The 12,667-nt window shown below is 38.3% G+C and overlaps 1 protein-coding gene across 3 annotated transcripts; it reads right to left on the bottom strand.

Moving 5' to 3' along the window:
- Positions 1-1,399: 1,399 nt before the first annotated feature.
- slc2a11a (solute carrier family 2 member 11a) lies at positions 1,400-11,464 on the bottom strand. 3 transcript variants are annotated; one of them, XM_058402855.1, is made up of 12 exons: positions 11,168-11,325; positions 7,528-7,626; positions 7,187-7,347; positions 6,073-6,155; positions 5,775-5,904; positions 5,362-5,510; positions 4,646-4,833; positions 4,136-4,246; positions 3,820-3,921; positions 3,389-3,464; positions 2,609-2,736; positions 1,400-2,337 (listed from the first exon to the last, which is right to left on the bottom strand). In XM_058402855.1, exons 1-12 carry the CDS (start codon positions 11,210-11,212, stop codon positions 2,125-2,127), a joined length of 1,485 nt encoding a protein of 494 aa, XP_058258838.1. In that variant the 5' UTR covers positions 11,213-11,325; the 3' UTR covers positions 1,400-2,124. The 3 variants fall into 3 exon arrangements, with proteins under 3 accessions (XP_058258838.1, XP_058258839.1, XP_058258837.1); XM_058402856.1 differs by lacking the exon at positions 11,168-11,325 and adding an exon at positions 11,345-11,464 and having other exon boundaries at positions 1,403-2,337; positions 6,073-6,197; XM_058402854.1 differs by having other exon boundaries at positions 1,404-2,337; positions 6,073-6,197.
- Positions 11,465-12,667: the final 1,203 nt, after the last annotated feature.

Here is a 12,667-nt window from a genome sequence, read left to right as displayed (position 1 = left end):
TTTTAGGACACACTGATATTTTAAAAGGAGCCAAGGCTGAAGCTATCAAGCAGCTACTGTCTCCAGGACACACAATACTGATATCTAAACTTTGAGGCCCTCCTCTAAAAGATAAGACAATTAGCCTGGAATGAATAAAGGACTAGTAATAGACAGAGAGAGAGAGAGAGAAAGAAAGAGAGTGCTTCAGTAAGTGCAACTAACCATCTTCCAAAACAGTCACATTTCATTCGGGATTTCATTATCTGGATATGACTACATTTACAGCATAGTGTGAACATGACTGCTGAAACCTTCATAAAATATTTAATAAGTCCCTATGTTGCAGGCATAAAGCAGGAACAGAATGAGCAGCTTGTACACAGATTAGAGACAAGGCCCTAGTTTGCCAGCAGACTATTTTGTGAAGTTGGCCTTCAAAACAATAAGAGCAGTTGGAAGGATTTAGGCAAGATATATTATTGGCCATGCTGGTGCCCTTAATCAGTGTGACCATGATTTTAGGAAATGGGACATCTTGGTATGTATCTGAAAATATGCAGTGAACTATCCCTCAGCAACTGAAAAATTGGAGCCTGATAAAATCAGATCAGTGGCTACTGAGAACACTGTCCACAGTGTATCATTTTCAGCCACTGCTAAATACAGAAGTCCACCCACAAGGGTGCAAGACGCTGAATATACTGAATACAAAAGTTTATTTACTTCAGGAGGCAGGAATGCTATCCACAATGCAATCCATGCTATGGCACCATGCCAACAGCACAGACGCGCTTTAAAATATATATACCAGGGGTCTTCTGAGTAGCTTGCCTAAAGATTCATAAAATATGTACAAAACTGATCAAATCAAATTAACCCAATAAACGCCCACCCCGTACCGAAATCCGATTTCCCGGACAAATCATACTTCTCCGCCCGTGCACACACACCACATAGGTTGATACAGCCATTCATCAATGGATTTCACACAAAGCTAACAAGAAGACCATACATGGAAGCATTATATGAACTTAAATGTATAAGCACAAACTGAAGTAGTTAGGATAAAGGATAAAGAAAACACATAGCATTGAATTTGGAAGCTGCTGGGGATTTGACAGCATTAGGAATAAAGCTACCGATCTATCCTGCTGCACGAAGTTGTAGGACATTTCTTATCAGTGCAGCTGGTGTTTCATGGTGAATACTGTAATATTTCAGTTTGCACATGCATATGAATGCCATAAAAGTACTATTATTTAACCACATGCAGTCCAATACTGTTTTCAAAATAATATTACCTTCTATATTAAAGGTGTTTTATGAAAAGTGTCTTGCTGAGGCCATCAGGTTATGTGGCAGGCAGGGGACTTGAATAAATAAAAATCTGACAGTAATAATAATTATTTTAATAATATATTTTTCTTAAAGTTCACACAAAAATAGCTTATTCAGCTGGTTTGATGTATGGCATCAAGCTATGTAAATACATGTTACTAATAATATAACACAAGCAGCTCTTAACCTTAATTTTGTTAAAGTAGCTCTCAGAGGACAAAAGGTTGGAGAACTCCTGCTATAGACTTCCTGTAAGCTCAAACCAGTCGAGTCATTCTCCTCTGAGCTCTGAACATCCCACTCAAATTATGTTTTTTGTTTTTTTGCACCAGGTTTACAGGAATTCCTGTTATTGTGAGTGTATATAGATGCACATAGAATGTTCATTCATCAACAAAAAAGAACTAATCTCAAACTGAAAAATAGTAAGGCAGTAAAATACAAATTCTTCTAGAGTAGAGAAATAAAGCCAGATTTTCATCATCATGGTTTTATTATGACTAAAGAGTACACCAGCAGTATTTGTTCTAGCTGTTATCCAGAGATTGAGAGGATTTTGAGAGTAGTGTGAAAATCTTTTAAAAAGTGCTAATTGGTATAATTACTATAAAGTAAGAATAGGGTTAGGTCTAGTGCCTATACCATATCTGTACATTTGTTTACCTAAATTAAATTTGTGAATACAATGTTCTTACAATAATGTCTTGTGGTTATATTTGGGTAAACCCTTTGAACACTTACTCTTCAACAGAGAGCTCCAGCATTCTTAAATTGACAGGAATTCCAAATATATAAATAAGTAGCTTAGAGGGCAGTTGAGTGGTGGACTTCGCCTTGTTGGTAATGAACGTCTTTGCACTTTGGACCCGTATTCTCTCGGAAGTTAAGCCTGTGGAATTCGCCTGTGATCATAGGTAGTGTTTTTCCTTTAGTTTCTGGCAGAACCAATCCAATATAGAGAGCAGTGATAAGACAGACAACACCAAATGGCACAAAGCAGAACTGTCCTAGTCCTTTCTGTTAGAAACACACACAGGAAGGAAATACATTTGGTTTATATCATTCATTATATTACATTTACAACTGCTTACAGTTACACATTACAGCTAGCATTAAAGACTGGGTAGAAACACTCAGTGAAATACAATTCTACTATGTAACCTTCACACAAAGATTGTCTGTCTTTTTATTTTTCTTTCTATTGGAGAATTCATGATAACTTTAACACTTGGGCCACTCACCTAAACCTTATATTACTAGACATTCAATTGTGACTTCATGCACTCACCACAATAAAGGGAAATATCATTCCAATAATGAAGAGATTAAGCCACATTAGAGAACCAGCAATCATGTAAGCAGCAGGGCGAGCCGCTTGGTTAAAAATCTCAGTAGGGAGAATTCCAGTCACCCCCGCTGTGGAGAAAAGGATTATAAAATACATCTGAATGTTGTAACTTTCTACACATGGATAGACAATAGCAGTGACTGTATAATATTAATGAATATATTCAATACCTGTGGTTAAATACAGGCAGTTTAGGACCCACTATATTGTAAAATACATTTACAGTTTCTTCACAAAGCTACAGACTTTTCTGAACCTCAATGTTTTTTTTTTCTCTTTTGCACATATCAATATCACATATATAGCATTTAAAAATCGGAGAAAATTGTATTTAAAAAATTTCATTTCAGATGTTTCAACTAGATTCTGATTAGAAACTGATCTGCTCAAGCTTTTGTCTGTTTACTTAAAGCTCATAAATAATATCCAATAACTGGATCAAAGGCTAAAATTACAATTAGCTAAAGCTGAAGTTTACTTCACTTTCTTCAGAAAGTGGTTTTTCTTTTGGCTCCTTACATAACATGATTCTTACAGTGAAAATTCATTTTTATTAATATTTATTTCTGATTTCTTAAAGGTGAGGTGTTTGAAGACAAATAATAATAATAAAAAAAGAACAGTTCTTTTTTGTCTTTTTGCTTTAATCAGCCACAGTGACCTCCAATGGATTTTCCCAGACCAGTTCAGTTAATGAAGCAGTGGTGCAGTTCGACTCACCTGGTCCAATCCCAAAACTGAGAATATAGGTGAACACACAGACCATGCTCAGGTAAGGCATCCAGTGTACTACATCCTAGAAGACAATGGCATCAAAATGCTGATTGTAAAATGGTGATACTACACCTCCAGTTCACTGGAATCTCACTCTGTTGAACATGAATTGACTTTGAAATACGCAGTTGTGTCTAATATGTGTAATGCTTTCTTCGTGTTAGTTGCTTCTAACTACACAGCTTTCAGTTGTGTATAATAGCCGACTAAAAGTTATTTTAGTCAGGGTTAAGTCACAGATAAATAAATGCAAATCAACCTGCAAGTGATGAAAATCTCCAGATAAGGTTTATGTGTGTGTGTGTGTGTGTGTGTGTGTATACAGGGGAGCTCTTGTTAACCATGTGAGGTATTTATTAAATCTGAACAATGCATACCTGATATGAAAGAGCCAAGGTGAATACTATAGCCCAGCCAGTCATGAGCACATAACCTCCCATTAAAAGCAGCCTTCTGCCCATCCGTTCTATCAACAGGTTCTGAACATTAACACACACACACACATAAACACAGATTATATATCTGTTACATAAATTCTAAACTTCACCCACAATCACACATTACATCAATGTCACTCATTACAAGCAGTGATATTTAATTTATTGATTTAATTTACAGTACAAATGTCAGACCTTTAGTCCCAGGTGACATTTACATAACATTTGAGTTGATTAGCTTCAGTTCACCACTTACACACAGAATACAGGCAGTGAATTCACATGTGCCTGTGCCAATGGTTGCATACTGGGTGTGTTCAACTGATATTCCCGCCTCTTGAAATATATAAGAGGCATAGAAGTAAATCTGTGTAATGAGAGAATAAATATTGAAACACACACATAGCTTCATGGAAAAAATGTAAGTGATATAGATAAACAGACTAATCATGCAAGGGAATTCAGCACTCAGCAATGCTCACTTAGTAACTTGTTGCTTTTGCTGTGGCCTGTGTTCAGAATATTTTCAATTATTGTTCTCTACCCTTACCACACACTGATGCAATGAATTATACTATATATTTCAGTTAATGCCATGTCTGTAAGACATTTAGTTCTAGGTGTCACACCAAGTTACACTACAGTTAATTACAAGTGAGAAGATAAACATATTTAATGGCTTCCCATCTGGAATGTATGTCTCATGCCCAACGTGCCCAGGACAGAGTCTGGTTCTGGTTCTAGTCTGAGGGACAGTGTCACTCACTGAATCATTACCGCACAACTGCATGGCACTGCTTATGACGGCGACTGAGACGAGCTGCCAGCGAACGGTACGATCACTGAAAAGCTCCCAGGGCCGCTGAGCTCGCCTGCCCTCAGATTCAGCCTGCTCTTGCAGCATTTCATCCAACTCCTCTTTCTGCACCTCGCAGTCTCGCAACCGCCGCAGTGCTGTAAAACACACGTAAGATGGGACGAGACATGTCAGTCACATTGACAGTTTAAAACCCCTTCTATGAACAGGCAAAAAAGTTTCAGAACACAAATTATAACTGTATTATATTATTAACATACAGTATGTGAAAGTGATGTGATGATTTATACTGTTTCCATGCTGATTTGTAGCTGAAAATTCATGCCTATACACCTCTTCTTTTCAGTGTCCACTTCAAGGGGAACATTGATCTTGACAGTGCAATAATTTTTGATCATTTTTCCGGTCTGGTGCATCCCTCCATTTGACCAGATGAGGAATTTATACTTCATGTAAAAAGAACTGTACATACAGAGTGCATGGATTCCTAATTTTCAGTATATCAATGTATTATTTTGTTATATAGCCTCCAGAAACGAATCAGTTCCAGCCTATAGAACTCAAACTGTCCACAGCCCGTACCACATCATCAGCCCTTAAAGTTTAGCAATAGAACTGTATTCTACCACTGTAATACTGAGAAATTAAAAATATACTCGTGTTACCCTTTAAGCAGGCATCCTTGTCTCCCCGATCAATGAGAAGGTACCGAGGGCTCTCTGGGAACCAGGGTAGTGTGAGGAGCTGAATGAAACCTGGCACAGCATTACTGGCTAGCAAGTACTGCCAACATGCTTCACAACCCAACAACTCCCTGTATACACACACACACACACACACACACACATACACTAATGTAAAATAAATCTACCTTACATTAAAATGAGTGGTGAGATTATAAGACTGTGTATCAGCTTTTATGGACACTGGTTTACAAAGTATGTCCTCTGATGCCTTGATACTGAGCATTTAGTTTTGCCATCAAAATCAAGTATCTGAGTATTAAAAATGTCACAGTTACCATGACTACTCTACAAGACTAACATAAAGAAAGATTATAACGTGTTTCTGGACTCACCTCAAACTTACCACTTGTCCTAGCACCAGCCCAAAAGCGGTGAAGACAGAAGAGGACAGGGCTACAGCACCACGCAAGTGTTTTGGTGCACTTTCACCAAAATACATTGGCTGCACATTCATACTGACCCCTGCAACCAGAGTAGTTCTTTTATAGTCAAAGTTTTACATTTTTGGTGGTTAAGAAATTTTTCAAATCTACGCATTATTAAAACATGATAAATCCAGGTATTGTACCCAGGAGGTATGTATACAGGTATTTAGCTAAAACGTAACTAAAAATTCAGTAGCCTACACACCCACATTGATGCCAACCAGATATCTGGAGATGATGATCATCTCAAAAGACTGAGCTTTACGGCTTGTCACAGCCAGCAGTGCACTGGACATTAGAAAAATATTGTTCAGCAGCATAGTTTTCTTCCTTGAGGACAATACAATAATAAAAATGCATAAATTACAGTCCCAAATGTCTTATTATATAAAGTGCATTAATAACAATGATACTAATTTCTTATCTAGTTAGGTATTAAAAGTATACGATATGGCCAAATGTATTTGGACATCAAAAATCACACCAGTATTTGGGCCTCCCTCAAAGTGTTGGAAGCACAAAATTGTCTGGAATATCTTTTTAAGCTCTCTCATTAAGATTTTCCATTGCTGGAACCAAGAAGCTCTAACCTGTCCCAGCACAGTAGTGCCCCTGTGCACAAAGTGAGATCTACAAAGACATTGTTTTCCAGAGTTGTTGTGGAAAAATGTGAATTGCCTGCACAAAACCATTGCCTCAATCCAAATGAACACCTTTGAAATGATATGAATTCCCCACCCCCCCACCCCAAGATCTGTTTCTAACCTCGCTAATGCTCTTGTGGGTGAAAGGGCACAAATTCACACAGCCACTTTCTGAAATCTACTGGAAAACCTTCGCAGAAGTGTTGGCAACATATAACATTTAACGTTGTAGGCAAAATGAACAGTGCAAGTTCAAGTAAATGTGAAAAGTGAAAAGTACAAAATGCAAATATCAGAACAGTGAGGACACAAAACAAGTAACACAACTATACAATTATATAATTTCTTATAGAAGCAATGGGGAACGGGTGTCTAACTCCATAATAATACCCATGGTTTTGGAATGAAATGATCAACAAGATCATATGGGTGTGATGGACAGGTGTCTGCATACATATTTTGGCCATATCACCAACCGGGACAGATTACCAACGAGGCCCACTAGGGGGCTCTCAATGAACATAGATCTATAAATTTGGTTTTGCACACAACGTAATCTATGAAACTTGGGTCCAGTTCAGCATCAACATTGTATTTTCAAAGATGATCAAAGTAAATACCATACAACTCTGCATGTCTTATACATATAGACTAATGAATCTTGAAAAATTGTACCTTCCAAAGTGGATGGACATGGGCCCAGCCAACAGAGCCCCTGTAAGGCCACCCAATGAGAGAACCGACACTATGAGTGTCCAGATCAGTGTAACCTGATACACCTCTAACTGTATTCCCCAGCGGTTTTGAACCGTCTCATTTACAAAGTTCTGAATATACTGCAGGGACACAGACTACACATTAGTAATGCATGATAGAGTAAATGACAACAAGCAAGGCCCTTTACAAATTCAGAAGTAATGACACTCATGTACAAATAAAGATCTTGTGAAAAAAAAACAGCAATAGAATCACATATAAACAGAGGTAAATACACGCATTCTCTCATGCTTACTTACAACAGTGGGGGAATTCATAATGGCGAGGTTGTATCCGTATTGTAATGTTCCCCCAACTGCAGCAGAAATTACCATTAAAACCAAAGTGCGAGCATTGCCCTGCAAGAAAACAGCACAAACTGTATTAGCGTCACAATGAATTAGGAATAACATTTTAAATCAGTGCACACATTACAAAATGCAGAATTTATGTTAAACTGATCTCTAAAGACGCTTCAAATCTTAAGGAAGAAAATGGGTTAGAAACAAGCCAGAGCATTTGCACAGGACATTTTACAACCTTCAGAGTGTCAAACACTAGCTTGTAGTCCATCTAAAGTTTAATCACTTTTCTTATTTACCACAGAATAAACAGAAAAAAAGTGTAACGTTTATAATCACCCACATGATCAGATAACTCACAGCAGGTAGGCTAAGTATTCATGTACTTAGCCTACCTGCTGTAGATCAGCCATCATGGATCAAGCAAATACTTTTCTCATAGTATAGCAAGACAGTATAAGTGTGATGACTAGAACATGTGGCCAAATGAAGAAGACTGAGTAAACAAGCTTTTACTGTACCTGTGGAATACAGCATTTCATAGTAATACACCTCATGCATTAAATTGTGAATGACATGTGGGAGCTGTGTAATGCATAAGATCATGCAAAAACAAGCCAGCAACCTCGGGTAATGTTCATATCAGGAATCAGAATCAGGCAATAATGTGATCCCATTGATTACGACTGTGGCATGATAGCTGGTGCTGGAAAGGTTGGCTTGAGTATTTCTATAACTGTTGATCTGGGATTCTCACACAACACTCAAAGTTTATTCAGAATCTTGCCACAAAGAAAAAAAACAGTTTGTGACAGTTCTGTGGACAGAAATTACTTATTTTTGATAAAGAAACTCTACAGTAACTCATATAACCATTCTGTACAATTCTGGTGAAAAGAAGAGCAGAAAAGAAAATTTGAGTCATATGGGCTTCTACAGCGGACCACACCAGGTTCCACCTCTGTTGGCTAAAAACAGAAAGCTGAAACTACCAAAACTGGACAGATGAAGACTGGAAAAATATAGCCTGGTCTAATAAATCTCAATTTCTGCTGAGGCACACAGATGGCAGGGTCAGAACTTGGCACTAATGGCATGAACTCATTGCCACAATTTACCCATCTTCTAATAGCTACATCCAGTATGATAATGCACCATATCATAAACCAAAGATGTCCGAAACTGGTTACATGACAAGGTGTTCAGTGTTCTTCAGTGAGCAGTGGATCTGAATCCAGTAGAACACCTCTGGGATGTAGTAGAACGGGAGATTCACACCATAAAAGTGCACCTGAAATGGGTACAAGGGTGGAAGGGGTAGCTCAGCGGTTAAGCATTGGCCTACTGATCGGAAGGTTGTGAGTTCTCATTCCAGGACCACCAAACTGCCACTCCCGGCCCCCTGAGCAAGGCCCTCAACACTTTAATTGATCAGTTGTATAAAAAATGAGATGAATGTACGTTGTGCTGAATAAGGGTGTCATAAATGCCATAAATGAAATACCTGCAGAAACCTTCTAAAATTATGCACAAATGTCAACACGACCCAGAATCTCAAAGGGATGTTACCGACATCTTGTGACATCCATGCCATGAAGAACTGAGGCTGATTTGAGAATGAAGGGAGGCCCAACCCAATATTAGTATACACCGATCATGCATAACATTATGACCACTGACAGGTGCCGTGAATAACACTGATTATCTCCTCATCATGGCACCTGTTAGTGGGTGGGATATATTAGGGAGCAAGTGAACATTTTGTCCTCAAAGTTGATGTGTTAGAAGCAGGAAAAATGGGCAAGCGTAAGGATTTGAGTGAATTTGATGAAGGGCCAAATTGTGATGGTTAGACGACTGGATCAGAGCATCTCCAAACTGCGGCTCTTGTGGGATGTTCCCGGTCTGCAGCGGTCAGTATCTATCAAAGGTGGTCCAAGGAAGAAACAGTGGTGAACTGGCGACAGGGTCATGGACGGCCAAGGATCATTGATGCACATGGGGAGAGAAGACTGGCCCGTGTGATCCGGTCCAACAGACGAGCTACTGTTGCTCAAATTGCTGAAGAAGTTAATGCTGGTTCTGATAGAAAGGTGTCCGAATACACAGTGCAGGACGGGTTGGGGGTTGTTTTGGCAGCAAAAGGGAGACCAACACAATATTAGGCAGGTGGTCACGATGTTCGCTGTAGTGTTCCTAATAAAAGTGTGAATACTGATGACAGTTTTCTGATTTGGAATGGAAAGAAATTTGAATGAAATTAGTAAAATTCATGTCAAATTTGTGAATTCAAGGATGCCCAATATACAGTGTACAGTGGATAAGGAAAAAAATGACAGATAAGAATACATTACTAGCATCAGACAGCTACTATCCCAGTCCCCTTACAAAGTCTACAATAACTGTGAAATCAATTATATAGAAACACTGGAACATCAACTGAGGACACTTTACACCAAGCATTTTATTATTCACAATTTATTTTATTATATTATTTTTATTATTCATTATTTTTTCACCCATAGGCGACACATGGCTTGTCAGATTAACTAGTATATCTGGACATTGAAAATGCCATATATTTATCCTTGTGTGCTTTTTTTAAAAAATATTTTGGATTTGTCATGGTAAAAAATGAAGAGCAGTGTTTTAAATGTAGGTGTTGTGTGAGAAAATTGCTGTTGTTTGCTGTCATGGTGTTCTTCAACCTTGAAGGAATCAAAGTAATATCTTATTAAGTACGTCACTTTGTGTCTTGCAGACTTCATAAAAAAAAGTGAGATTTAGGATGACTACACAGTGATGAAGGCTTAAAGCTCTTCGTACTGTCCGTGGAAGTAAATGATTAAACAGGGATGAAAGTGTGCGGACTTTATTCTTTAAGTTATTCATACGTGAACCAGTTTACACACATATAGAAGTGTAGAAAATGTTGCTTACACTAACAAACAAGGAACACCCAGCAATCAACAAGTGGAATACAAAACAAACTAATTAATTAGGCATTTAAACATCTGGGTGATTTTTTTCTCATATACTTGTTGGAAGAAAACTTGTGCTGTTTGTACTGATTTGATTTTATGACTTTTATAATGAATTATGGACATGAAATTAATGATTTTGTTTGTGAGGGTGTTTGTGTTTTGAAGTATTAACCAGAGAATAAATGTTCATTAGAGAGTTCATTAAAAGTTATTATAATAAATAAATAAATAAAACAATTTTACATAGTACTAATTCCACCACTGAATAATCCCTACTGTTGAATTAATCCAATCTACTTATGAATCCTGCTGGACCCAGAATTATGTAAGATTTCACAGAAAATCGCAGTGTGAATTCAGCCTTAATTCTGAACAGTTAGTACTTGAAATTCAGTACTAGTAAATCCAGGTGCGCCTTCAGCTATGTAAGGGTTATTTTATTGCAAATGTATATTCAGCATTTCAGATTTCATACTGTATTAGTATTAGAAGTTTATTAAAAACTTTAAATGAACACCGGATTCTAACGATTCCGTAGAAAACTCCCTCAGTGCTCGTTCGACATATTCAGTTGTCTTTATGTTTCTTAAGATCTAACATTTACATCTGCCTACCTTTGGTTGCTGAGAAGTGGTGTCTTTCTGCCCGTGTGGGGTCATGATGCTTGTTGTTAGTATTTAATCGCACTTATAACTAATTGAGGCAACGTCTGTGTCTGTGCGCGCGCGCGAGCAAGAGAGAAGGAAAGAGGGAAAGAGAGAGAGAGAGGGTATGGTTGGCATAATAAGTACCTTAACGGTTTATCATCTACTCCGTTGGCGTCTAAATTGGCGTCAAGCATTGAACTGTCTGTCCTCTGTCTACACACAGCAAAGTTAGAGTTAAAGGAAAAGTCCCGCACCGCTGTGTACCGCCTCGGGCAGTGCGCGCGAGAAACCTGCTAGTGGCGCTTTAAGACTCATTTCTTCCGAGATACCAAGACTGATGATGCTAAACATGCAGAAACACTCTCTCTCTCTCTCTCTCTCTCTCTCTCACACACACACACACACACACTCATGGACGCGCGCGCGCTAAGGTGAGGACTGCAGCCCTCTCTCTTGCAGCCGGTCAATACCAGCCAATACATTACACTTAGCTACACCCCATACTATTCAGTTAAACTACACTACTAATGAATAGTATACCCCATTTACAAGAGGCTCTTGAATTTCCTAGCTTTTTTCACTGCTAGATCACACTCTATGGCCCGTGCTTCCCTGTAAGAAATCATACACAAAGGTGCCCAAAATGACCCCCCTCTTCCATATGCTTAATGTTGGTGGAATCAACGGCAGACGTATACAGCAGCCAGTAATGGGCCGATGCATTCTGGCATAGTGAACTGTTTCACACCATCAGAAAAAAACAAAACTGGTAAGAAGATGTTGCTGTGCTTGCAAAAAGACGTGAGATGCCAAATTTCTTCTATATCTGGCACACCTACTGGATGCAGTTGCCACCCTCCTGGACACCAATGATCCTACATGGCAAATGAGTTGATCAGGCTAATCATATTCTGGGTTCACCATTTTCTGGGTTCATGAGACCACACTGCTTCCCAATCAGTGAGAGACATCTGGAGTGACCAATTACCTCTAATGGAGTACTGCCAGGTGATAACTCAAACAAACAAACAAAAAAGGAATCAAGTATTTTACCTGACAAAACGTCAGTGAAAAAGTTGGTTTTTAAGTTTGACATATTTGCTGATCTAATCACTGTAACCATCATCATCAAGTCCTTCAAGTTTTTGTCTAACAATATGTATCATGTGTCTCATGGTTGACTGGGTAATAGACTGTTCAATTACCAAGTAAATTGAACAGAAGCAGGTGACTCAGTATAGATGACTAAAACTATATTAAAGATGTGTAAGAATTTAGCACTAGAAATGACATCTTACCATTGATTCAGTAAGAAACTTCAATAATTTTATTATTCTCCCATATACATTCACTACTTGGTAACATCTGAAATCACAGTTCACTCAATTCATTTTACAACATACACTATATTGCCAAAAGTATTCGCTCACCTGCCTTGACTCGCATATGAACTTAAGTGACATCCCA

This window comes from Hemibagrus wyckioides, linkage group LG11 (assembly GCF_019097595.1).
Source record: "Hemibagrus wyckioides isolate EC202008001 linkage group LG11, SWU_Hwy_1.0, whole genome shotgun sequence".
Taxonomy (NCBI): domain Eukaryota; kingdom Metazoa; phylum Chordata; class Actinopteri; order Siluriformes; family Bagridae; genus Hemibagrus; species Hemibagrus wyckioides.
This window is presented reverse-complemented; position numbering and strand designations above follow the sequence as displayed.